The 27298-nt window shown below is 41.5% G+C and overlaps 1 protein-coding gene across 2 annotated transcripts in view; it reads left to right on the top strand.

The window, feature by feature from the left end:
- clocka (clock circadian regulator a) overlaps positions 1-27298 on the top strand; it is a 136052-nt gene that overhangs the window by 53657 nt on the left and 55097 nt on the right. For both annotated transcript variants that reach the window (XR_013577488.1, XM_078548002.1), the window contains exons 7-11: positions 2602-2722; positions 19880-19993; positions 22331-22410; positions 22553-22635; positions 25306-25412. Coding sequence is in view for 1 of the 2 variants with exons in the window: in XM_078548002.1 (XP_078404128.1) it covers positions 2602-2722; positions 19880-19993; positions 22331-22410; positions 22553-22635; positions 25306-25412 (505 nt within the window). In the remaining variant the exon portion in view is untranslated. The remainder of the gene's footprint in view (positions 1-2601; positions 2723-19879; positions 19994-22330; positions 22411-22552; positions 22636-25305; positions 25413-27298) is intronic.

Raw genomic sequence — 27298 nt, 5'->3', positions numbered from 1 at the left:
GCATGCCAATCTGCCAAGCATTTAATTGTACATACCCATTGGCCCTCTTCAGTAGACTGCCCCATCAAAATCCTTACCTGAGTCTTTTGCAGCAGATTTTGTGCGAAACGTTGCCCCCTGGTGAGTTGGCACCTGTGCTATCCTTCTCTGTTGTCATAGCTACAGACCACTGGTGCCCTGTGTCTCACCACATGCAGATCCTGCCTCTGGTCTATCCTCACACGCAGTGGCAGCATCTGAGCTGGTTACTGAGATTGCGAGAATGAGCAATGGTATTTCTTCTTCTTCACTGTTTATTTGCTCTTTAGGTTGCTTCTCCTCCACCATTGCTAGGCCAGCTTATAATTCTTGGTTATCTGAAAGGAGAAAGACAAATATAGGGCAGAATTTTGCCCTTGTCAGGCAGGCTCAGCAAGGGGCAGTCGGGAAGCCGACCGTCGCCTGCTATCGGGGCCGGACCGGGATTTCATGTAATCGGCATCACTCAGCACTGCCTGTGCGGGCAGCGGAGGAGGGTGAGGGGGGACTTCGCGCATGCGCATGAGTGAGTACTTGAAAACCTCCCTGAGGCATAGAGCTGTCTGTGACTCTGTCACATGAATAAGTGAAATTTAAAAAAAATTATTTTATTTTTGTTTGATGTTGGAAACCTCAACCCGCCCGTGGATGAGGTTTCCAAAAAAATGCAAAGGCCGCTTGGCTTTTTTGCCTGCCCTCCAGCCATAAGGTTGGACAGGCAGCGAAAAATGTAAGTTAATTGATACCTTAAAGCCCGATTCCCATGCGCGCCTGCCGACCGAACTATCGCACGACTGCGCGTTGATGTCGGGACGCTCGCCCGACGTCATCGTGCGTCATTTCACGCTCAAGCGGGTTGGGTGCTCACCCACCCACTGAGATGAAAATTCTGCCCATGGGGTTGTGGTGAGAGGAGGGGTTAGGGGGAAGCAAGAGGTGCATGTTTACACCATCTGCAGCTTGTAAACCAGATGAGATTGTGGGATGAGGGGAAGTGAGATGTGAGAAGGGGGTTTGGATATGAAGTTACTGATATTTCCAATGGTTTCAGCCCTGCTGCTAGCCTTAGCTGGCAATTGGCACACCAATGTTGGCAACTTCTGTCTTCCACCATCAGGGCTAGGACATGCAGCTGTACCTGTACCCTGCCGTTTAGATGTTGCTGCCTCTGGTTATGTGCCGTCTTGTGTACTAGTGAGTGTGGTACAATATGTTTGGGTGGTGTGGCTGCCATGATTGAACAGATCGAAATGTGCATAAGCAATGAGCCGTGGGTTTAAGGCTTGTAGCAATGCCAAGTATGTGAGGATGCAGTGAAACTCTGAGTGTAACATTTGAGTCGTCACTGATAGAGATTACTGGTACGTGAGTGTATTGGTCATTGAGCAGTGTGTGAGGCTAGTGGTGCAGTTGTTGGGATATTGCTCTGGGGAGCTGATGGTGTAGTTGGAATGTTACTGGACTAATAATCCAGAGACCTAGCCTAATGCTCTGGCGACATGGCTTCAAATCCCATCACAGCAACTGGCAGAATTTAAAATCAATTCATAAATCTGGAATATAAAGCTAGTAATGATGCCATGAAACTATCATTGATTGTTGTAAAAATACCCTTTAGGGAAGGAAATCTGCCATCCTTACCCGGTCTGACCTTCATGTGACTCCAAACCCACAACAATATGGTTGACTCTTAACTACCCTTCGACATGGCCTAGCAAGCCGCTCAGTTCAAGGGTAATTGGTGATGGGCAACAAGTACTGGCTTTGCCAGCGATGCCCACATTCCATGAAAGAATAAAGAAAAAATCTGGCATTTGAAGATGAATTCATCGACCCTGACCATTCATGAGGTTACTGAATTTCTCGCAGCAATGTATCCAGGTCGTTGGGGCTAGCCACCTGGTACTTATTGCCTTGACTATTTTCTCCCCCACCGCCTTCACATAGTCTGTCAGAAGGTGTCCTTTCTTGTAAGGGTTTTGTCAATTACATTTTTCTAATCAGTATTGAATTCAAACCCAGCCATCAAAAATTTATTGACCCTATTCAGTTTGGGAGAAAAAACGTAATTTTTGTGCATGTTTCACCAAATCAATTGCTGCAAGGAAAGGAAGGGATGGAAAGCTGTAGCTCCCTTCTAGCAGTCCTAGTTGCAATTTCGAACCATGGATTATTTTTAGCATGAGATTAAGTAATATTTAATGTAAGATTAAAGAGTTTGGATTTTATAAAGCACTACAGAGACATTAGTATGAAGGACCTCTCTTCTCAACTTGAATAGGGTAATTAAAAGGCTAGCTTTAAGTGCTAACCTTGCATGAACTATGTCCCCTGCCAAGCCATACAGCCATTCAGCAATGCATTTAATGTTGGCTGCACATAACTATCATGCAAATCAGCAGGCAGCACAAAGTTGGCGTGCTGCCTGTATTAGATTTAATGAGTGTGGTGAATTATGCATTGCGATACCTGCATGCCCAATTTTGGATCCTGTCCAATTTTTTGGCCTATGTGTTTCAAAGGGTTTTGAATTTTAACATTGTGCAGATTATTTTTTTATTGTGTCTCATTTTCTCTTCTTAGTCTGATCTTCTGGATCAAAATTTATTGAATTTTCTGCCAGAGGTGGAATATTCGGACGTTTATAAATTCCTTTCTGCTCAAATATTGGAAAACAGTTCTTTGATCCCAGATTATTTAAACTGTAAGTTTAATTTATAATATAATTTTTTGATTTTTAGCGTTTAAAATACGCCTATCTAAACTGCTTGCCATTTGTTTAATATAGATTTTTTAAAAAATACCGGTGATCTAGAAGCTAGTTCTGTAGTAATACTGAAATCTGTTTTTAGCTTGAACCTGGGTGAAGATTGTCAAACTGGTATTGGCATCTTGAAAAATATCTTGGCAGTTTTGTTTAAAATTAGGATTTTTGTACAATGATTGTAAATTCAACTATAAAATAGCTTTAGCTTTTGGGTTTCACATGTGGCAGATAATTATTTCTGTGCTAAAATTAAAAAATTAAGAATGCTCTAGTGTTCTGCATTTGGCTTTTTAATGAGCATAATTCTTAAAAAATGTAGGTGTGACAAAAGAGATGTTACATTTCAAAAACATTAAGTTCTTTGATTTAAAATTTTGTTTGTAACAGATTATGTTTTTCAAATGGTCTTCTCATGTTTCTGTAATATTATCTTTCTGAGAATGTATGCTGTTTACACACACAGTTGAGGAATGATTTAATTGAATGACACATACTTTATGCAGTAGAGTGTCAGTTGTTCATGAAATACCTGCACTAAGTTGATAATGAAAGAACATTAATTTGTTCAGAAATAGTGAATTGTTCTTTATGGGTATTTCATCATTTGTATTGCTTTTCAAGATGAACTAAATATTATATAATCAAATCTATGTTTCTCCTTCAGTTCAGGTCTTCCACACACAGACCCTCAAGGGGTAAGGTCTGCACATGTGAAGATTGAAAAATCTTGCATGCCTTTTTGTGCCTTCTGCAGTCAGTGCCCATCCTATATAAATGCTGCATAAAAGCCATTGACTGTTACTTCTCTTCAGCCTTGCAGATAGTAGTTGAAATATTGTACTACTTATTGCATATTCAACTACCTATAAACAACTTTGATAGATTTTACTTGTTTGTATGGACAAATATAATGCTTTGCTCTATATTACCATTAGGAACACCCATGATCTTTATAAGGAATACATTTATGTTTACGAGTCTACTACCTCTCAGAGGTACTTGTTACAGAGGTTCTAACAAAAGAAAAGAGAGAAGATTCCACTGCCATGAATGCTTACCTTGAAACACTCAGAATTAAGAATTTCAGCACAAAGGTTTCCTAACCAGCACTGGAATTTTATTGCCGGTTTTTGGACATGGCATATCATCCCAGAGAATCTAATTGGAGATGCTGGCAAGAGGAAGAGAAATTTAGGCTCATGACTGCAGCAATGAGAAGCCCAGTGGGTATGTACCATGGTGACAGAGTACCTAGCTCAGCATTCTAGACTCATCAAAAGACTGAGTCATCTTCTGGTACCTTGAAGTCATTTTACTACCTAGCATAATATTCACTTGTAAGAATGCTGAGATATGTATGGGATTAATTCTATTGAAAATGACTACTGTGCCTACCATAAGTAGAACATCAATCCTGAATTCACTGGCTTGCTATTGATTGTCTGGTCAGTATAATTTGCCAGAATACCTTGGACTTCAATACAGGTTTTTTTTTAGTACAGAAACTCAGCTGTAGTAAGCTGTTTTGTCCAAGTCCCTGAACCTATTGCCTTAAAACCAGAGATGCCAAATGATTTCCTTGCACACACACACACACACACACACACACCCCACCCCCGCCACCCCCACCACCACCATCACCCAGATAATCAGAATGATCTAACTTACCATACATACCATACCAACCAAGTGATTGTTACGGGTTTCTGGGCCACCAGACATGCAATTACTTGAACAATGTTTGGTTATTTACCTAGGATTCAATTTTTTTTGTCACTTTGTTCACATTTGCTAACTTGTATCATTAGAATTTGCATTATCATTTTTTAAGAGAAAAAAATACAAAGTTTTGTTGAGCTTTGTACAAGGATAAAATGAGGAAATTAAACTTTCCCTTATTCTTTCAATCAGCTCTTGAGATGCATTCAAACAATTAGCATTGTCTGATTCTGTTCATCCTAATTCGTATGTTCGTATTCTCTGTATTGCAACCTGTCTGAGTGAAGTTTTATGAGGCTCTGCTGTAGAGAACCAGCAGGTTTCATCTTACACTGCAATTGCTATATAAACTGTCTAGGGAGGAGCTTGGAAGAATTTGGAGGTGAGAGAAAGTAGTTGTGCAAAATAAAGGTCCGGAGTGCAATAGAAATAATTAATTTGGTAATGCTATCTTGCAATAGTCTTACAATGGCGTTTTTCTAATCAGTATTGAATTCAAAGCCAACCATCAAGTTGAGAAACGAATAATTTTGTTCTGCATATTTCACCAAATTAATTGCTGCAGTTTTGGGGAAAAGAAGGGAGAAAAAAGCCATCGACTCTTCCAGCAGATGTAGCTGCATTTTGAGTTTTTAACATAGCATTCAGTGATGTTTCAGGTAAGACTAGAGATTGGAATTTGCAAGGCACTACATAGATGTTGGGGCTGATATTAAGGTCTCTCATTCCTATAGTCTAATGTAATGTAGATATCCAAACCACAGGAGAAATAAATATTCAAGAACAGGGCAGAAACTTTCGCTCGGTGGGCGGGCGCGCACCCGAACTGCTCGAGCATGAAATGACACGCGTGGATGTCGTCCGAGCGTGCCAACGTCAATGTGCAGTCGTGCGATAGTCGGCGGGTGCACACTGGAGCTGGCAGCACGCCTGCCGACAATTAAAAGGTTAAGTTATCAATTAGGCGAAAGGATTTTTTTGGAAACCTCATCCACGGGCGGGATGAGGTTACCAAAAGCAAATAAAAATAAAATAAAAATTTTAATTTTTCATTAATAACACGTCCCCACTCATGTGACTAAGTCATGTTTTATTACATTTTTATTGTCTTTATCTTTTTATATATCTCTTCATCTCCCTGAGGCAGCTCCGTGCCAGGGAGATTATGCAGCGCTCACTCACGCGCATGCATGAAGTTCGCGCTCGGCCTACTTGCCGCCCCCGCCCCCTCCCCCAACCACACAGGCAGCGCTCAGCGCTGCTGCTTGTGTTTAACGTTGGGCTAGCCTTAATTTCCTCAAATGTTCCTTTCCAATTTATGAAGAATCTTCTTTCAGAAATGGAGCTGTTATGACTACTGAAGTTACAGTCCTTAGGAATATTAAAGCATGGTGTTATCTATGCTTTGTCTTTGATTTCAATTATGGCTTTAGACATTGCAGTGCCGGATGTACAGTTTCTTGCTTTATTCACAGGGATGGTTTCAATTTTGATAGAAATTCAGAACATTTTTCTACTTGGTCCAGATATTGACAAACTTTCTTTAACAAACTATTTTTGGAATGACCTTAAATGCTATAATTTGGAAATGTAGGGGAGAATTTTCTCCCTGTTGGGGGAGCTGAGCAGGAGTGAGCGCGGGTGGGCACACAGCCGATCGCGATTGGCTGCACGTCGCCATTTTATGTGGGCGGACCAATTAAGGCCCGCCCAGCGTGACACGCACCCGGAAGCGCTGAGCACTTACTGTGCAGTCGGGGGGAGGAGGCTGAGTCGGGGCCTGCACTCTTTTGCAGGTGTGCACGAAAGAGCGCAGAAATCTACCTGAGGCACGGAACTGCCTCAGGGAGTTTAAGTTCATTATTAAAAATTTAAATAAAGAAAAAAAATTTTCAGATGTTCCCCCATGTGACACTGTCACATGAGCTGGGACGTGTCAATGAATTTTAATGAAAAAATTTATTTGATTTATAAATCCTTTATGAAACCTCATCCCGCCTGTGGACGAGGTTTCATGATAAATGCGAAGTCCGCCTGGGCTCTTCGCCTGCCTGCCAACCTTAAGGTTTGACGGGCAGCTCTGTTAATCATTTTAATAAGTTTTTAAATGGTCTTAATAGGTCTTTGACAGTTTGGTGTGTGCGCAACCGACTCTGGTGTGCGCCCACCGAACTGAAGATCGGAATGGCGCGCGGCAACGTCAGGTCGCACGCTCGGCACGTCATTCTACGCATTGGTGAGCGGGGCCCGCCCCTGCAAGCTGACCTGGAGATTCTGGCCGTAAGGACTTTGTTCCCTTTTTTCCCCCAAGGTCAGATATATGAGTTATTTGGTTTAAAACTAGAAGGTTCCTTCTTCAAATGACTGTCATCCTGGATCAAAGGATGGTTAAAATATATGTAACATTCTCCCTAAGTCAGTGCTGCAACTAAACCACAAAGCAATCGAGTCAAGAGTTTAATAATTAAAAACATCACATTGACAATCGCCCTGTCTCACATTTGTAAAGATTCATTGCTGAGAAATTCCATGTTTGGAAGCCCAAGTGTTGTTTTGATAACATGATGTCAAGTGAAATCAAAGACTTTATAGCAAGTAATTTGTCAGGTTTAAGACGTGGCTCTTGACCCATTCAGATCTTGTGGTCTTTGAATGAAACCACTTTCAAGTACAAATTGAAAATGGCTCTTAGGCATGATCATGGGGCTTCTAAAGGTTAGAACTTCAAAGTAGTGGTTTATCGTGTGTACAAATAGTAAAAATTAATAGCACAGTCTCCCTATGCTAGCTACTTGATTCTGGATTAATCATTGCCCATAGTTTTTAATAAAATTTATGTTAGATGTCCTAGCAATCTACTGGATGTGGGCAATACATAACTGGCATCCTATCAACTGGATCCTTGGGTTCATTGTATAGGACCTGGAAGAAAACATTTTAGGGAACATAGACACAGGGGAGGCCATTCAGCCCCTTAAGCCTGTTTCGCCCTTCAATCTGATCTGTTTTTCAATCTCATTTGCCTGTCTTTGCTCCATATCCCTTGAAAACCTTACCTAACAAAAACCATCAATGTCAGGTTTGAATGTTTCAATTGACCCAGAATCTACAACCTTTTGGAGGAAAGAGTTTCCGGATGCTTCTTACCTTTTATGTGAAACAGTGCTTCGAGATATCACTCCTGAATGGCTTGGCTCTAATTTTAAGATTAATATATTCTACCAGAGGAAATAATTTCTTTTTGTCTACAATATAGAATACTTTTTATCATTTTAGTTCACCACTCAACCTTTTACATTCAAAGAAATACTAGTTTATGTAGCCTTCCCTTAAATCTAAACCCTTTAGCTTTAGTATCATTCTGTTGAATCTGTGCTGCATCCACTCCAATAGAAACTGAACACAGTACTCCACAAAGGATCTAAGGCTCGATCCAACAGAAGCACTACTTGATCACCTTTAGTGCATTTTCTGAAATTGTGTTCTATCTGGTTCCAAAATCTCATGTAACCCCTACACTACGGGAGTATTTTCCCAGATACTTTTAGCAGTAAAGAGCCTCTAAAGTGGCCAAAATGTGTTGTTGCTTTGCAATGCCAACTTAGCCTGCCTTTAACATTATTCACCATCTTGAAGAGAACTATTGAAACAGATGGCAGACTTTCTGGTACACTTTGTCATGATTTCACTAATACTCTGTCAACAACTTTTCCAGAAATTTTCTGAGGACTTCACCTAAAGTGATTGAGTGCTGTAGTATACTATCTACTGGGAAATCTTAGAGGACTCACCAGCAAACTCCACACCTACAGCTGACAGACATGTCTTATTAGTACAGCATCCACTTAACGTCTGTTTTTACACTTACCCCAAAATGTCTGCCTATATTTCTTGTTAATTATAACTAGTTTTCATACAAATTTTGGATTGCTTTTAACTCCTGAAATGGTTCTCAATGCACTTTATTCTTAATTCAAAGGCAGTTAAATTAAATTATTTGATAATTCATTGTGTTTAATCTTATGTTGCTTAATTAAAATTATTGATGTTCAAATGTATTAAATGCATAAAAAACATTCAATTAGGAACAGGAGTAGACCATTCAGCCCTTGTAGTCTGTTCTGCCATTCAAATAGGTCACGAATGACCTGTATCCCAACTCAATTTACATTTCTTGGTTCTATATCTCTTAATCTTACTTAATAAAAATCTATCAATCTCAGTTTTGAAACTTTCAGTTGATCTCATCTCAATATATTTTTAAGGATATAGTTCCGGAATTCCATTTCACTTTGTGTGAAGAAATGCCTTCTCATCTTATCCCTGAAGGGCCTAGCTCTAATTTTAAGACTATGCCCTCATTGTTTGGAGTTCCCATCCAGAACAAATAGTTATAAAATAAAAACAGAAAATGCTGGAAAAATTCAGCAGGTCTGGCAGCATCTGTGGAGAGAGAAACAGAGTTAACATTGAGTCCGAAAACAAATAATTTGTCCTTATCCACCCTATAAAATCCTTTAATTATCTTCATACGTAATAATCAAATTGAGATTTTTATCATGAGTAGACTGTATCCTCCCTGCTTCAACACAGAGTGGCTTAATCTACATCTTTCCATTGGCATTCTAGGGCTATGAGTACTATTATGTGGTTTAAAATATTTATTCCAGAACTATTCAAAGTTGTACTAGTTATTTTGTTTGTGTCCATACAAAAAGTATAGATTGAAATCAAATCAAAAAAACATGATGGTTCATTTAACAATTTGGAGGGAGAAATGCAGGGTATAGAGGTCAGTAAGTGAGGGCTGAACAGTGGGAATGTTGGAATGGTTTAATAATTTGAAGTTTAGGTTTGCAAAAGTATTTGTGCAAAAATTTCCCTTGAGAGATTAAATAATGGAGATGCAGTGATTTGCTGAAGGCCAAACAACTTTCTCAAATTCCCATAATAGAAAAGGTTTCAGAACTCGCTGAAATCATTGGTAAAATATGTCAGTGTTTTATTAAGAAATGTCTTAATTTCAATGGAGAATGGGGAGTGCATCTGCATTGACAACCAGCCAAAAAAGAAAGCAGTACATTAAAACCTGGAAGGTGTTTAGTGTCTTGAAAAACATCCAAAATTTGAATGTTCTTTTTTCAATGGATAGCCACACCAATTGGGAAAGTGCAGTGGAGTAGAAATTCAACCCGGGTGGTGGTACAAAACATTGAGTATTGGATGAGCCACAGTATACACAGCAATGTGTCCTTGAGCAGCATGCAGAATTTTTAATCTACTCATGAGCTGTGCAAGCAGAGACTTAGCTTAAAGTGGAAGAATACAAAATTTGAGGCTTGCTTCACGAGTGTCTGTGTATGGAAGACCCTCGTTCATAGTATGAGGAATTTCTCTAATGAGTAAGGGCTCATTTATAGTATTTCATATGTATACTGAGTACTCAGAAGGCTAAGAAAACTTATTCTGTGTGTGCCATTGCAGATATTTCATTTTATTTGGCACACTTTTATCAGATGAAGCGATCAAAAGTGTTCTGTACTCTTGTGAAAAAGATAATAATGATGGATGACCCCTAAGAGCTTTATTTAAAGTAAATATTACAAATTATTTGTTGCTTTAAAACATAGTTTATTTGCTTTAAAATCATGCTTTTGAGATAGTGATGTTAAAAGAAGCTTTGGAATGGAGTAACTTTGTTCAATGATATGAAACCAAAATTCATTCTCTCACTTTTCCCCCATCCCAGAATTAAGATTATGTACAACTTCGTATTTGAACAATTCAGTTGGAACATTCTACACAGAAAGCCACAAATTCTTACTCAATAGAGCATCTACAAAATTTATATTTTTCATTGTCACATTTGATCAAATAACAAAGAAACTGTAGACCTAAAGACCTTCCTCATTTGTTCATCTTCAAGTACAAAGTAACACTGTGCAATCTAATGCAAAAAACAACTGGGTCACGCACTCATTCAGAAGTTTTGCAGTCCTTAGATCACCATATACGATCCCGCTTAAGTCGATGGACTTTTGTACGGCTCACTGCATTTTATGGCCCCGACCCCGCCATGATGGGGGCAGTGAAATTCCACCCTTGGCGTTTTCCCTTCTCTGTTACCTATAGAAAACCATTGGTTGGCCACAGTTTAGTTCTTTCCCTCAAGTTGTTAATGATGGTCTTTGCTGTTTGTGCAAATAGGTAAAAGTTATAATTAAGTTTATCACTTTTTAAAAAATTACGTATGTCTTAACTGTTTCTTTGCAGAACATTTTGTAGTTTTGTACCTTTTTAAAGCCTTTGTTGATTTTTCAGCCTGTAAGTCATCGTAAGAACATAGGAAATAGGAACAGGAGTTGGCCATTTGGCCCGTCAAGCTTGCTTCGCCATTCAAACAGACCATGGCTGATCATCTGCCTCAACACCATTTTTCCCCTCTATCCCCAAGGGATATCATTAATGTGATCAGTATCCAGAAATCTATCAATTTCTGTCTTGAACATGCTCAGTGATTGAGCTTCCAGAGAAATCTGGGGTAGAGAATTCTAAAGATTCATCCCCTCTGAGTGAAGAAGTGGAGATTCCTCCTCTTCTCAATATTAAATGCCTTGCCCCTTATTCTGAAACTGTGTCCCCTGGTTCTAAACAAAACAGTCAGGGGAAACATTCTATACACATCAACCCTGTCACTCCCTGTAAGAATTTTGTACGTTTCCATGAGATGACCTCTCATTCTTCAAAACCCTAGAGGATACAGACCCAGTTTCCTCAATCTCTCCTCATAAGACAATCCCACCATCCCAGGGATGAGTCTGATAAGCCTCCGTTGCACTCCTTCTATGGCAAGTATATCCTTCCTTGGATAAGGAGACCAAAACTGTACATAATATTCTTGGTGCAGTCTGACTAAGGCTCTATAGAATTGCAGAAAGACACCTTTATTCCTGTACTCAAATCCCCTTGTGATGAAGGCCAACATACTATTTGCCACCTAATTGCGTGCTGCACCTGCATGCTAGCTTTTAATGACTCTTGAACAAGGACAAGCCAGGTTCCTTTGTACATCAACACTTTCCAACCTCTCACCATTAAGAAATATTCTACCTTTTCGTTTTTTCTATCAAAGTGGGTAACTTCACACTTATTCACATTATGTTCCATTTACCACTCCCTTAGCCTGTCAAAATCCCCTTGAAGCTTCCTTTCATCCTCCTCACAATTTACATTCCCACCTTGTTATCAGCAAATTTGGAAATATTACATTTGGTCCCCATATTCAAATCATTCATATAGATTGTGAACAGCTGTGGCCTCAGCACTGATCTTTGTGGTACCCCACTAGTAACAGGCTGCCACCGAGATTGACCTGTTTATTCCTGCTCTGTTTTCTTTCTCTTAATCAATCCTCAAGCCATATCAGTATATTACCCCAATCCTATGTGCTCTAATTTTATTTCCTAACCTCCTATGTGGGACCTTATCAAAAGCCTTCTGAAAATCCAAATACACCACATCCACCGATTCTCCTTTATGCTACAGGTAACATCCTCAAAAAACTCCAACAGGTTTGTCAAATATGATTTCCTTTTCATAAATCCATGTTGACTCTGTCCAATCATATCATTATTTTCTAAGTGTCCAGTTACCATATCCTTTATAATAGATTCTAACATTTTCATTACTACTGACGTCAAACTTTTAAGGGTGTGAGTCCCTTGTGGAGTCACACTTAAGTTCGGACTGTACTCTGGTCAAACATTAATGAGTGACTCAATACCAAGCAATGTATGAAAACAGTAATCTTTATTAGACAATTATTAAATGATTATTAATGATTAAAAGAAAATGAAAGAAAGGTAACTTTATTAAAAAGAAAAAGAGGAAGGGAAAAACACGTTGTGTGTGTATTTATATATATATTGAAAGAAAGGAAGAAAGATAACTTTGCATACATATTATACATACTAGATTACAACTACATACAAGTACACACTATATTACAAATGTTAACCCCAAATTGGTCCGCTCAAGACAGCTCCCCAAAATGGTGAAATACCTCTTGGTTCATACATCACCAAGGGGAGAATTTTCCCCATGTTGGGTGGGCTGAGCAGGCGCGGACCCGATCGCCGCCTGCGATCGGGTCCGCACTGCTATTTTACACGGGTGGGCCAATTAAGGCCCGCCCAGCGCATTTCTTGACTCCCGAGGATAGCGGGAATGGGCGGTCAAGGGTGGGCGTGTGTAGATCGCCAGGTCCGATGTCAGCCTTTGCAAGGCTGCTCACAGTGGCTGGCAGACGGGCTCACCAGAGGGCTTCTGTTGAGCACGCAAGCCCAGAGGGTAGGCCAGCGGAGCAGGCCAGGCCGGAGGGTAGGGCAGCGGGGCAGGCCAGGCCGGAGGGTAGGGCAGCACGGCAGTGTGCCCCTCGGTTCTCAGATGAGTGCCTAGCTGCCCTCCTGGAGGAGGTGGCAGCACGGCGGGAGGTCCTGCTTCCAAAGGATGGGAGGCAGAGGCCTCCCCATCTGACCAAACGGGTGGGAGGAGCTGGCCGAGAGCATGAGCTCCCATGATGTGGTGCAACGCACATGGGTCCAATGCCGAAAAAGATTAAATGACCTCCTGCACTCAGGAAGGATGAGTACCATGTTGGCTGAGGTCACATAATGCAGCCGTTACTCTTTCCCCCCCCACCACTCCCCCAGCAAATCTAAGTACAGTTACAGCGTTGAATCCTTCACAGCATGTATCCCTCACTGGGTGGGCCAGTAGATATTTCCCATGTCTAGTTCACCCTGAGAGGGTTGAACTGAGATGGGATCTGCACCCTTATCATGTGTGACACACCCAGAGTATAGAATGGGGGTGAAACTCAAGGATCTGCACCTAGGCATAGTGCTGGGAAGCATGTCAAAGTCAGGATGCTAACATGCTGAGAGGGAGCTTCCAGGTGGTGGGGCACCAATTCATCTGCTGGCCTTTGCATTCCACGTGCTTGTGCTTCCTTGTGGTGCCACATGTGATGGAGGCAGCATTTGGGCAAGGGGGGGGTCACCCCTGGCTTCTTTGCGTGAGTGTGCGGCAGCTGCTGGGTATCGAAGAACTAGAGCACTGCAATGTCTCACTCTAGTTGGGTTGGCAGGGATGCGATGGGAATCCAGGTATGGGCTGGTCTAATCAATGCTCTTCTCTCCTTTTCAGGAGAAGACTGCACACAATTCTGCCAAGCGGATGCGGACTGGCAGAGGCCAGGCTCAGTTGGCCACCCTGACTCCTTTTGAACAGCAGGCCATGGATCTAGAGAGGCGCCATGCCCACCAGGTCCACCGGTGGTGGTGAGGCTGGGGTGCCATGGGGAGTTATATTTGCCGAGCACTGAAGTCACCACGTGTGTCCCAGCAGCCATGGCACAGCTGACCGTTCAGTGATTGAAATTTGCAACATGGGTTGACCATTGAAAATGGCAGGACGAGTGCATGATGATCCGGGGGAGCGGCATGCAAGTTGACATTGTCTGCACTGTAACTAATCAAATTATAGGAAGGATGTGATTGCACTAGAGGGGGTGCAGAGGAGATTCACCAGGATGTTGCCTGGGATGAAACATTTAAGTTATGAAGAGAGGTTGGATAGACTTGGGTTGTTTTTGTTGGAGCAGAGAAGACTGAGGAGCGACCTGATCGAGGTGTACAAGATTATGAGGGGCATGGACAGGGTGGATAGGGAGCAGCTGTTTCCCTTAGTTGAAGGATCAGTCACAAGGGGGCATAAGTTCAAGGTGAGGGGCAGGAGGTTTAGGGGGGATGTGAGGAAAAACTTTTTTACCCAGAGGGTGGTGACGGTTTGGAATGCACTGCCTGGGAGGGTGGTGGAGGTGGGTTGCCTCACATCCTTTAAAAAGTACCTGGATGAGCACTTGGCATGTCATAACATACAAGGCTATGGGCCAAGTGCTGGTAAATGGGATTAGGTAGGTAGGTCAGGTGTTTCTTATGTGTTGGTGCAGACTCGATGGGCTGAAGGTCCTCTTCTGCACTGTGATTCTGTGAAATGTCCTTGTTCTTCCTTTAAGCATTAGCGGAGCAGGGCCGGGAGGAGGAAACAGAGGGGCCACCTCTAACACCTGAGGGCACAGAACAAATCGACTCATCAGCGTCACACCAGCTCTGTCAGGCAGGCACCAGCACAGATACTAGCACCTTGGTGGGAATTAGATCTTCGGCTCATGCCCCTGGGCACGGCAGTGAGGGCACTTCACACTCGCTTGAGGTGCGGGCAGACACAGACAGTGCCCAGGGCGCCGGCAGTCGGATGACTGCTGGGGACCAGAAACATGCTCAGTCGGTGGCTGATGATGTGCCTCTGGAGTCGTCCGTGAGGCAGCAAACACTGGAAGTGCAGCAGGGTATGCAGGAGTATCTGGCGGAGATACATGAGGCAATGTGTGCTGGAGGAGTCCACGCGGAGCATCACCGATGCAATGAGCCTCATGGCCGAGCATCATGCTTCCTCCATGGAGAGAGTGGCGACCCTCGTGGAGAGGCTCCTCCAGGAGAACAATCAGGACTCGGACCTGCAAGCCTTCACAGCGGCATTGACCTCAGCTGCCCGTGTGGGAGATGGTTTGGGCACCAAGTATCCCAGCTCGGTGCCCATCCATCCACGGTGAGCAGGGAGGTCTGAAGTGACTTCACATCAGCGCAGCAGCTGCCTGTCATCTCTGTGGGCTCCTCTCAGGGCGCTCCAGATGAGGGCAGCAGCTCCTCCGCCCCTCTGTCAGTAACTGTGGCATCTGATGAGGCTGCGGTGACTGGGGAGATGCCAGCTGTGGAACTGGCCGCTCCCTCCCAGGCGGGGTCATCAAAGGCTCCACGGCCGCCAAGGTCATTGAGGCCAGCTGGACAGCACAGTGAGCAGGCTGTCTCAGATGCCAGTGCCAACGAGGGGACAGCACCTAGACGTAGCACCCGTAAGCGTAAATTTAAGGAACATTAGGCACACCACAGGTTTCTCACTGGTGCTTTTATGTTGCCCCATATTAGTTCATTTAAGACTTGGTGTGATGTGCAACACCTCTTTGGTTTCTGAAGTTACTTTTGTAATCTCATTAAGTTTTGATATGTAATCATGGCTCAGGGTGATTCCTTACTTCTGCAGGTGGACGGGAACCCATGATGTCATGAGTGAGTTGTTTGACATTGAACTTTATTTGCAAGGGTCTTAGTTAATGTTCCTTTCCAGGCAGATATAGCACTCAGGCATCGAGTATGGAGCCTGCAGTCCTAGCGTGTGTTGAAGGTCCATCTGTGGTGTGCTAGCTGAAAGTTCTTTGGATTAAATCCTCTTGGGTGTCCCTGCGTCCCTGGAGTCAGTGTCTACCCCTCAGCGTTCTCCTGTGCGTGCTCGTCCTTGGACTCACTGCTGGACTTATCATGTGCATCTGGAGCAACTGCGTCTACATCTTCTTTGTCCACCACGTCACTCCTTTCCAGCGCCAGATTGTGGAGAGTGCAGCATGCAACCACTATCAGCGACACATGATCTGGGGGGTACTGGAGTGCGCCCCCTGAACGGTCCAGGCACCGGAAGTGCATCTTGAGAAGACCGATGGTTCTCTCCACCACAGCCCTTGTGGAAGGGTGGCTCTTATTGTACCGCTGCTCAGCTTCTGTTCTTGGATGGCGGAGAGGCATCATGAGCCACCTTTTGAGGGGATAGCCCTTGTCATCCAGCAGCCATCCATCCAGCCGGGCTGGAGCACTGAGGAGCCCTGGCACCTGGGAGTGTCTGAGGATGTAGGCGTCATGGGAGCTGCCTGGGTACCTTGCACAGACTTGTAGAATCAGCATCCTGTGACCACACACTATCTGCACGTTCATGGAGTGGAAGCCCTTCCTGTTGACGAAGGCACCGGGCTCACCTGCTGGTGCCTTGATGGCCACATGTGTGCAGCCTATTGCACCCTGGACACGGGGTAAGCCAGCAATTGCTGCAAAGCCTCTGGCTCACTCTGTCTGGCTGGCCTCGTCCCAGTGGCAGTGGATGAAAGTCAATGCACGCCTGAACTGAGCATCTGTCACCTGCTTGACACAACTGTGGACAGCTGACTGGGAGACTACGCGAAGACCCCTGGAAAGAGCCAGAGGCATAGAGGTTGAGGGCAGCTGTGACCTTTAGCGCCACTGGCATGGGGTCCCCACCCACACAGTTGGCACAGATCTCAGGGCCTATCATCTGACTGGAGGTGACTGTCTCCCTTGAGAGATGGAGCCTCTTTCGGCACTGCATCTCAGACATAGTGGGGTAACTGCTTTGCCGCCTGTAAACCCTGGCAGCAGGATAGTGGCGTCTCCTGCAGCCCCTTCCACCATGAACTTCCTGTTGGCCCTGCGCTCCTTGTGCCTGCGCCTCTCCTCCCAAAGGCGGCTCCCCTGGATGCTGAATGTGGACTCCTGGCCTCCTCTCCCTTCTGGCCCTCCCTTCCTGCTCAGAGGAGATGCCTCCAGTGGAGAGCACAGCTCCCATTCCCAGGCTAAGGGAAGGCTTCCTGAAACCTGCAGGTCCCAAAAATGATCTTTACTGTAGAGTCCTGACCTGAAGGTTGTTACTCCTGTCCATGCAGCTGCTATGAGTTTTGAAGTATTCCAGCTCATACAGGCAAGTATCAGTAACTTTCGCAATTAAATATCTAACAGATACCATTCACAACCCCACTCATCCCTCTTATCCCGCCTGTGGATGAGGTTTATACAAATGTCTCCTACCCGCCTGCCCGTTGCGCCCATGCGACGACCTGAAGATCGCACGGGCCCCAAAAAATTGCAGTCAGTTGCTGCCTCAAGGGCTTTAACTGGGTGTTTAAATACTGGTGGGCGTGCATCCGAGGACATCGTGCACCCACCCACCTAAATATTGCGATGGCACGCGGTGACATCGGGACGCTCGCCCGACGTCACCGTGCGTCATTTTACATGTCGGCATGTGGGAAAATCCTGGCCCAAGTCTCCAAATAACCTTGTACGGAGGTGGACACTTCAGTCAGTCACTCTGTCGATGGCCTTTCCCCCCGTAGTCTTGAGTGGTTGACTAATTCATTCCAGCTGCAGCTCCAAACATTGGATACTGTGCCCTTTTAAGTGCAATTTTTGGCTCGATTCCAGCCTCTCGAGGCTTCTATGCAGACTTTCTCAAAACAAGGGTCTGGTAAACATGAGATCTTGTCAAATTCTCCTCACAGGCATGGCAAGGCTTTGCGGACTTCAAATATTCAAGTTGTTTACGCATCTTTTGATGGTGTGTCTCACCTGCCATCAATCAGGTTGTGTGTCCATCAGTCAAACTCCATCTCCTGATTTCATGCCATAGTAGACCACCCCACATACAAGGTTACTTATTGTCCTGGCTTGTAGTTCAAGGGTCATCGCACGCAGTAAGATAATGATTTCTGCTTAAACGAAAACAACTTTTATTTTAGTACATCTAGCTTGAAAAGGGAAGACAGAATACCAGTTGCGAACATTAAAAAAAACAAAGTTGGGGAAAACAAGTCCAAATTTACTAATATCACTACTGATTACTATTGATTAATTATTTGATTTAAAGCACAATCACCCTTAATTCATAGACCTTGATTTAAAACTAACTTTATATATTCAATACAGTCTTAATACAGGTTTTCTTAAAATCAAGAACAAAGCAGAAATAAAGTGCAAAAATACAAAATTGCAAAAAATAGTGGCTTCAGGCCTGCAAACTAACAGGTCTATAGTTCTCCATTTTTTCCATCCCTTTTTACATAATTTACATTATATTTGCTACTTTCCAAACAGCAGGAACCTTTCCAGAATCTATAGAACTTTGAAAGATAACCAATCAATGCATCCACTATCTCTATATCCATCTCCTTCAACCCTCTTGGATGTAGGTCACCAGGATGGAAGAATGAGGATGGTGATTTGACTGATTTTGTTTCCAGAGCTTCCATGTTCTTTTTCTGAAGAGCACTCTGAAGGTGGTTATTGTTTTGTATAATTTCTAGGCTATGCAATTAAATGCCTGCATCACCATTGTCAAATATACATGCTTTCATACAAGGGTCAGAGAAACTGGAAGGATAAATTTGACACCCCTTCTCTGGTTGGTTTATTCAATGGCTTAGCACTCAACTTTGCTTCTAAGACCACTGCCACAAATAGACTTTAGAGCAAATTGTTGTACCGTAGGAACAGCATGAAGCTCTCTGATATACTGCAGATTTTGGAATAAAGACAGTGCTTCTTTCAAATCTTGATTTGAAATAAAGCTCCGTAGCATTCATGGATTGTTTAGTGTGTTGTCAGATAGTATACTAGGAAGCTTGGCACATTGTGAAAGGAAAATGGAAGACTGTCCCCATTAGACTTCCTTTGGAGCCTGCATGGATTTCAAATTCAATTTTTATTGCAGGCTAATATGCCCACACTTTTGCATTATTATGTTCTTTGATCTTAAATTCCTAACATGGAAAACAACTTTGCTGGTTTGTCTTCTTTTCAGTCCAGATTACAATGAACTTCCAACAATCGTCTTTGATTAACTGTACCTCATTTGGCATGAGAATAGATCAGTATGATTACCTTATTTTACGGAATGACCTAGAATTATTATTTCTCAAATAATCATATTTTATTTGCTGTATCCATTTGCACAACTAGATTGTTGTTCATTTTATGTGCAGCATTCACTTTTGTGGACTATTCACTAACCATGCTAGTCAAATTGTTAGTGGACTAGAACATTGTAGGAAATATTGAGAGGCGGTTGAGATAGGTCTAAATTCTATTTCAATCTTGAGTAGTTTAATGTAACTAACATCTATAAAATTGTCATATGATGCATGTCTGCATTTCTCACTTTTCTCCAAATGCTTCTATTTGGAGCTTGCTACTAAACAAGATTTGTATTTTAATATATTTAGTTTGAATGCAGGGATTTTATTTTGCCTGAAAGTACTACCCTTCTCTAAAGACATGAATTGATTCAAAATCTCAGTGGTGTGTTTAGAAAGTTGTAATAAAGAAAAAAATTAGATTGCTAACTTTGTAAGATTACCTTCATTCTTCAAATGGAAGCACCTTCCACATACCTGTACAATAGACCTTTTCTGTTTCTTTTTTGGAAAAATCTGTTATGTAAATAGTTACAAGCTATAATAAATACACTAGTGGCTATTAAGTGGAGGATGTTTCCATTTTAAAAATGAAACTTACCCTGCAGGAGAGGCAATTTGATTTTATAAAGTTGTTTGCTTCTGTTGGTAGTTTCACTAATTTTCTTTACTTTTTCTATAAGACTGAGGCTGGAATTTTCACAATTTTTTTATTTTTATAGCAAACAATCAGCTAGAATTCTGTTGCCATATGCTAAGAGGAACAATAGACACTAAAGAATCGCCTGTATGTGAATATGTAAAATTCATAGGGAATTTAAAATGTCTGAATAACGGTAAGTTGTTTTTAAAAAATTAATCTGCGCAATTGATTTTCTATGTGATGTTTGCTTCAATCTATACTTGCACAGTTTTTACAAGCATTAATACGTACAAGAGGATTAAAAACAAAATGTACGGTGATCTGGTTTTTGTTTTTAGTTAAAAATTTCACTTGTCATGTATTTATCAATCCTGTAGCATATCATATTGGGGGTTTCATTGCTAATGTGTACTTAAAACAATCACCTGATTCCTTGATTTTAAAAGAAAAATGAAACTCACAATATGCAAACTGATCAAGAGCATTTTATTTTCATTTTTCCGCCCTGTGTTTATGTGTGAGAATTCAGGTTGTTGGAATTAGATTGAAAGGTTAAAATGCTCAGCTATCTGCAGAAGTTAAGTAGTTACAATAACGAAAATCTGAAGTATCTTAGCAATATCCAATTGTTCAATTTGCTTCTAATATTAATTCTGCAGTTTGTTTTAGCCCTTTAACTCAGTGATTGTCAGAGAGGGAGAGTACAATTAGTAAGGCTGTTGGAATAGAGGCAAATAGTAAAGCTGAAATTTTTTAAAAAAATATTATCTCAGGAGGAAAGGAAATAAAGAGGCAATGAAAGATAGAAAAACTGTTGAGGGGCCAAGGGAGAGTGAAAAGATAAATGAGAAGTCTGAAAATAAATAAAAATCAACATACCAAAAAGAAAATTAGAGTAAGGATTAAATGATTTACATGTGAATGACAGACCATTCAAATGAGAATTGGAGAATTAGAAGTGCTAATGAAACAAATGTAACAGAGAAGTGTCTTAGGTTTGTACAGGATTGTAGAATTTTATATTCCTGGCTGTAACATTTTCAGGAGCGATTGAGGGAAAAAGAGGAATAGAGTGGTATTTTCTATCACAAGAGTTTGTTTTAACACCGAATCCATATGAACAGAGTTAAGAAATGGGAAGAGAAACGGTAATAATGTCCCATGTGCGTAACAGACCATCAAACAATGGAGGCGAGATAGAGGGGGAAATCTACAGATAGTTGAGAGATATGTGTAAAATAAAAGGCGAGTGATATTGGGTAATTTTAACTATCCAAATATAGATTGGAATAAAGATAATGCATATGGTCAAAATAGAATACACTAGGACTGCTTCCTAGGTCATTACAGAGGAGAAGATTTTCTAATTTAGCTCTAGTTGGATAAATAAATGTTTTGAGAGTAGTAGAACAATTGGATGATCACAACTAGAACATAACTAGATTTGTTGTGAGGTTAGAAAAAGCTTCTGAAGAATCAAAGATTAGGCTACTTCATGGAAAAAAGGCAAAATTCAGAGAAACAATGTGGAAAGTAGTGCAAGCTAAATGAACAGCAGACAGGTTGACTGATCAGCAGTGAAAAATCTTCAAATATGAGATGAGTTAAATAAATAGAAAATTAAAACATTCCTACAAGTCAAAAAGAATGGACTGTACTGAAATGTCAGCTTGGGTTATGGGCTCAAGTCTCTGGATTGGGGAATGGACCCACACAGCCTTCTGACTCGAAGGTGAGAGTGCCACCACTGAGCCAAGGCAGTAGAGTGAGAGAGACGGTATAGAGTTTGGATAAGTAGTTCAAAGATAGGGGTAATAATGGAAGTGAATAGTAGTAGTGGTGGTAGTGAGACGATGATAGGAAGAGGAGAGAACAGCAGTTAGGCAAAGATACAGGGAGCACTGTGGAAGAGAGATGATGGGGAAAAGCACAACTGATGGCAGAAGGAATGGAAAGAAAGCTGCTGATAGCTACAGGTCCCATTTTAGAAAATGCAGCACACCGCCCTCTGACTCCTCCCTCTCCCACACTGTTACATCACCTTCCACAATAATCTCACTTAAAGTTTGCAACTTTAAACCAGTTTAATTTTGTGCTCATTGTTCAAATTAGATGATTCCCTCCTATATCTGTATATCTCTTAACATTTTAAAGATTTACATAATATTCTTTCCCAATCATTCTTCCTCTAATGAAAACAAATTAAATGTGAGTCTGTGCTTAATATATAGTCCTCGTCCTGAAATCCTACTTTTTCTTTCGATTTTCCTTAATAAATTCCTTTTAAGTTTAGGTACCTGAAATTGTACACACTAAAATCAAAGTGGATGAAACAAAAAGTTTAATTTGTGATTTTTTTAAACTGATTTTCAAAGGTGATCCTGGTTGTGTGATGCCTTTTTAACATTATTTACACTTTTTCATTTCCTATCTTTTACTGATATTTTTATTTCTCCTTTTATTCACCAACTATCAAATTATAACTGTTTATTTAATTCAGTGTCTACTTCTACACGAAATGAATTTGAAGGAGTTATAGTAAAGCCAACTTATGAAGGAAGAGTTTGCTTTGTAGCAACTGTCAGATTAGCCACACCACAATTTATTAAGGTATGAACATAATTCATATGAGTGAAATGTCTTTTGATTTTGGTTGCTTGCCAGTCTTACAATATGAATACGCTAATGCTTTCAGCTGCTCCATTTTTGCATAAGGCAACATTTCCTCAAATTGTTTATTTTTTAAATATAGGAAATGTGCACTATTGAAGAACCAAATGAAGAAATTACATCAAGACACAGTTTGGAGTGGAAGTTTTTGTTTCTTGATCACAGGTGTGTTCTCTGATTTAAAAAAAAATCTTTCTAAGAGGATGTGAGAAATAGTTTAAAAATAACTTATATTTATATGTTGTCTTTGCCAAAGAAAAATACCTAAAGCACTACGCAGAAGCACGGGTTGGGTATACTGAGCTAAAGTAGAGATCAGGGTGGGGCAGGGAGAGGCGACTATAAGTTTTGTCAAAGATGTGGATTTTAAAAAGTAGATCTCAAAGGATGACAGAGATGCAAGAGTTTACCAGAGATTGGAACCCATGTGGCTGAAAACGTCAACGGTGAGGGGAGGAGATGGAGATGGGGTTACAAAAGGCCGGAGACAGAAGAATGACGAGTCCCAGTTGGGGGAGGCAAGGAGGGGTGGTGCACAGGTGGTGCACTGTTATGTTGAAATGATATGGAAGAGCATAGCAATTGCAACATTTAAACAGATGAATGAAAATTTAAAATTTGAGTTGTTGGGTTGGGGGTGGGGGTGGGGGTGGGGAGGGGGGAACGGATGCAGGAGACAATGTAGATTAGCAAGAATAGGGTTGATAGGTGAGTGGGACCTGGTGTGGTTAGAGATACTATCGACAGAGTTGTGAATGTCCTAGTTTGTTGATGCTGGCTAGAAAAGCATTAGAGTAATCATGTCATGAGATTTCAGTTTCAGGAAAACTAAAGGTCGGACAGGGGTAGATGTAAGGTATCTTTGTGATTTGTAAAACATTGGGCAGAATATTGCGCTTGTCGGGCGATCGCGTGCCTGACCCGAACGTACGTAAAATTACACGTGATATTTTGGTCGGTGGGTGCGCGTGGGAGACGGCAACACGCCTGCTGACAATTAACAAGCCTATTAAGGCCATTAAAGTTGTAATTAAATTAAATTTTTTGCTGCCTGCCTAACCTTATGGTTGGCGGGCAGGCGAAAAGACCAAGCGGCTTTTGGAATTTTTGCAAAACCTCATCCATGGGCCGGATGTTTCAATCAGTGATTTAAAAAAGGACAAAAAATTTTCAAACTAATTTGTCACATGCCCTGCTCATGTGATAGAGTCACATGAGGGGACATGTTATTAACATTTTAAAATTCTTCACTTTTTATGTTCAAGAAGCTTCAGCTTTTATTGCACACACCTACGTGAATGTGTGAAGTTCCATGGTCACCCTACCCCCCACCACCACAGGCAGCACTAAGCACTGCAGCACGTGATTCACGCTGTGAAATGGTGGTCGCGGACCATTCGCAGGCGGTGGTCCAATTCGGGGCCACTCCTGCTTGCCCCTGTCAAGCCTGCCCGACAACTGGAAGATCCTGGCCATTATGTCAGAAGCTCATTTAAGGGTTGAGATGGTGGCAAAATTGCAGATAGTCTGATTCAGTCTGAGATGGTGGCTAGGAATTGGGATGGAACTGGTGGTTAGGGTGGAGTTTGTGGCCAAAGACACTGCATTGACTGTGTCATTAGCTGTGAAGAAAAGATAAATACATATGGGGCAGGATTTTGCCCTTGGTGGGGGTGCTCGGCGGGGCTGTGCGGGGCCAGTCAGGTCAATTAAAGCCTGTCCAGCATGGATCGTGAGCGGCGACGCTGACTGCTGCCTGTGCGGGCGGGGGGAGGAGGGAGAGCTAGGCCTAGCGTGAGAAAGAGTGCTTCAGTCTCCCTGAGGCACGGAGCTGCCTCAGGGAGAATGAAGTGCTGTGTTAAAAATAAATGAAGAGAATAAAGATTTAATAAAACATGTCCCATCATGTGACTCTGTCACATGACCCGGGACATGTTTTTAATTAAAAAATAAGGTTTTTATTTAATGTTTATTTGCTTTAGGAAACCTCATCCCGCTCGTGGATGAGGTTTATTAAAAATGTAAAGGCCGTTTGGTCTTTTCGCTTGCCCGCCAACCATAAGGTTGGACGGGCAGTGTAAATTTGAATTTAATTAGATTGCTCGTGGCCTTAATAAGCCTTTTAGTTATAGGCGGGCGCGCAGCTGACTCCAGCATATGCCTGCCGAGCGAAATATCGCGAGACTGCGCAATGATGTTTGGCCTCACGCCCGACGTCATTGCGCGTCATTTTACGCTCGGGCATGTCGGGCGCGCGCCCACACGCCGAGTGTAATATTCTGCCCATGAAAAACAATGTGGTCGTTCAGACTATAAAGCATGTTGGTAATCTGGTTTTGCAGGCATTATTATTTGTTGCCTCAATTGATAACCAATCACTCTGAAAGAAATCAGAAAGTATTCAAGGTGCATCTTAGGAACAAACAAAATTAATTTAAAATGGGGGGAAAAAAGAGAACATTAGAAGTTGGTTTAAATACAATGAAAAATGCATGAAGTGAAAGATGAAGATGGAAAATGATTCTTGTGCTCTGGCAACTTAATCTCCAAGCCACTTCAAGCATGGTATTCTGAGGTTGAGTTGATATGCTGATTAAATTCATGCTGTATTTTGATATCTTTATATAGACTAACTGAAGTACAGTTCATTAATATGGTTAGTTTTAAGAACATATATGGCATATTACTGTTACGTACCTAATTAGTTCTAATTCTTTTGATGGTTGGAGACTTTTTAAGGATGAGATAAAATATGTATACCAAGATAAAGGGATAATATAATCTTGCACTTACATAAAATGTTAAGCTTTTATCTGATCCTTGTGTTTAATCTAGGGCATCTCCAATAATAGGCTATTTATCATTTGAAGTGCTAGGCACATCTGGCTATGATTACTATCATGTGGATGACTTGGAAAAATTGGCAAAATGCCATGAATACTGTAAGTATTTTTTGATTGTTAATACATTTGTAATTAATATTTCAGAAATCTGTACCAAAAAGTTAATTGTTAATTACGTTAATTTAAGAACGTATTACCTATATTATTGACCATGATAAGTTGAAGTTTTGGTTACAGTGTTGTTAGGAACTAGAGGTAGTTTAAGTAAGTTATTTGTATTTGTGGGTGTTAGGAATGATTTTTAGTTTTAAGTTTAAATTTAAGTTGTGTTTCTGTATTGGTGTTAAGAAAGGGCGAATCTTGAGTTTTAGTTTCATTTTAAAAGCTGCCTGCAAGTCTGTGGGTTTGTGCATATACCTGCATTTTTAAAAAGGTTTTATGACCCTTGAAGCAGAAAACTGGGCTGTTGCCTAGCAACAGGGGGCCCACAAACACTGGGAGAAACAGAACAAAAGCTTTTTAGTTCAGTTGGAACCAGGAGCCAGGAGAAGCTGGATAAAGCAGATGAACTCTGCAGATAGCAGATATCCCGAAAGAATAGAGAAGTCCCCAAGGAGTGGGACACAAAGAAGGAGTCCCAAGAAGACCTTCTAGTCAAAAGAAAAGAATAGGAATCAGGAAAAGGTCCTGTTAAATGAAGTTGAGAGTGTGGAGCAGAGGAAGACTCCAAGCTTAAAGGAAGAAAGCTGCAGGATGCAGACTTAAAGCAAAATAGATTTGTGAGAAGCCAGATGATCTGAGGAGACAGCCAAAGGTTGGTGACTCCTTACAATGGGCATGTGAAGCAGTAGTGTTCTGTTGGCACACCTGAGTATCAGAGAGAGAGTGCATGGAAAGCAAAGCCTGAATGCACGTGGTGATCTAGGGGAGAGTAACATCGGAAGGAAAGTTCAAAACCCTGGAGGTGGACCCTTGTGGAAGACATCTGAGAGAAAGCAGCGTTTGGGAGAGGAATCCAAAGTGAGTTCTTCGAGAGTGGAGATTGGAAACCCTCGTGAAATATTGAATTCAGTGAGAATGGTTGGTTCACTGTGTGACAAGAGCCTGAGTCTGGGGGAGTTGATGGGAGATCCGTAGCATCTGTTTGGGGTGGCATCTGTCAATTGCTTTCAGAATGTGGTGTGCCTGACCACAGGTTGCCTATTGTTTTATATGGACTGTGTACTTACTGTGAACATTAAAGTATAAGATAGCTTTTGCAATTTGTGTTATCCTTACGAATCTGTATATATCTGTAAAGGTATAGTTGTGGGTGAAGGAGCACTTTAAATGTTTTATTCTTTTAACAAAAAGTTCATCAGCTGACTCCTGTGACTCTGTTCAGTAGCCACCTTCCACATTTCTAAACAAAAAATAAAAGTTAGGATCTATCAAGCCGGGTTCCACCCTTGGATCTGGCTTGTCCAGAAATAACATTAGCTGGGATCATAATAGTGTGTTTTGGGTTAGATGCTTGTCATGTAATTCTAACTGAAAATCTGATTTCTGTGGCGACGTTACTGGGTAGGTCGGTAAGTGAATAATTGGAAAATAGATGGCAATGGTTCTGCTATCAAGATTATTTTGTTGTGGAGTTACGTAAGAGTTGATTTAAAGTGCAAGCTTCAGGATTAAAGGTGTAATACTAATTTTTGTGTGTGTTGTTTACAGAGAAAAATGTAAAGTATAGTTCTGAAATATATTAATCTGAAAAGTATTAAGTTGTGAAAGATCAAGACATGATGGGAATATGCAGGGGAGACAAATATCACATCCTAATTTGCATAGTGGATATTAAGATAAAGTAACATAAAGTAAAAAATATAAACAGAAGCGTAAAAACAAATATATTTGTGGGCAGTAAATCCTTGATGGAGTATTTACAATTTAAAAGCATTATTTTGTTTGGGTGAAATTGATTTTAAAAAAAGCTTGTTTGTGTTGCC

Source organism: Cetorhinus maximus, chromosome 1 (genome assembly GCF_964194155.1).
Source record: "Cetorhinus maximus chromosome 1, sCetMax3.hap1.1, whole genome shotgun sequence".
In the NCBI taxonomy this organism is placed as follows: Eukaryota; Metazoa; Chordata; class Chondrichthyes; order Lamniformes; family Cetorhinidae; genus Cetorhinus; species Cetorhinus maximus.
This window is presented reverse-complemented; position numbering and strand designations above follow the sequence as displayed.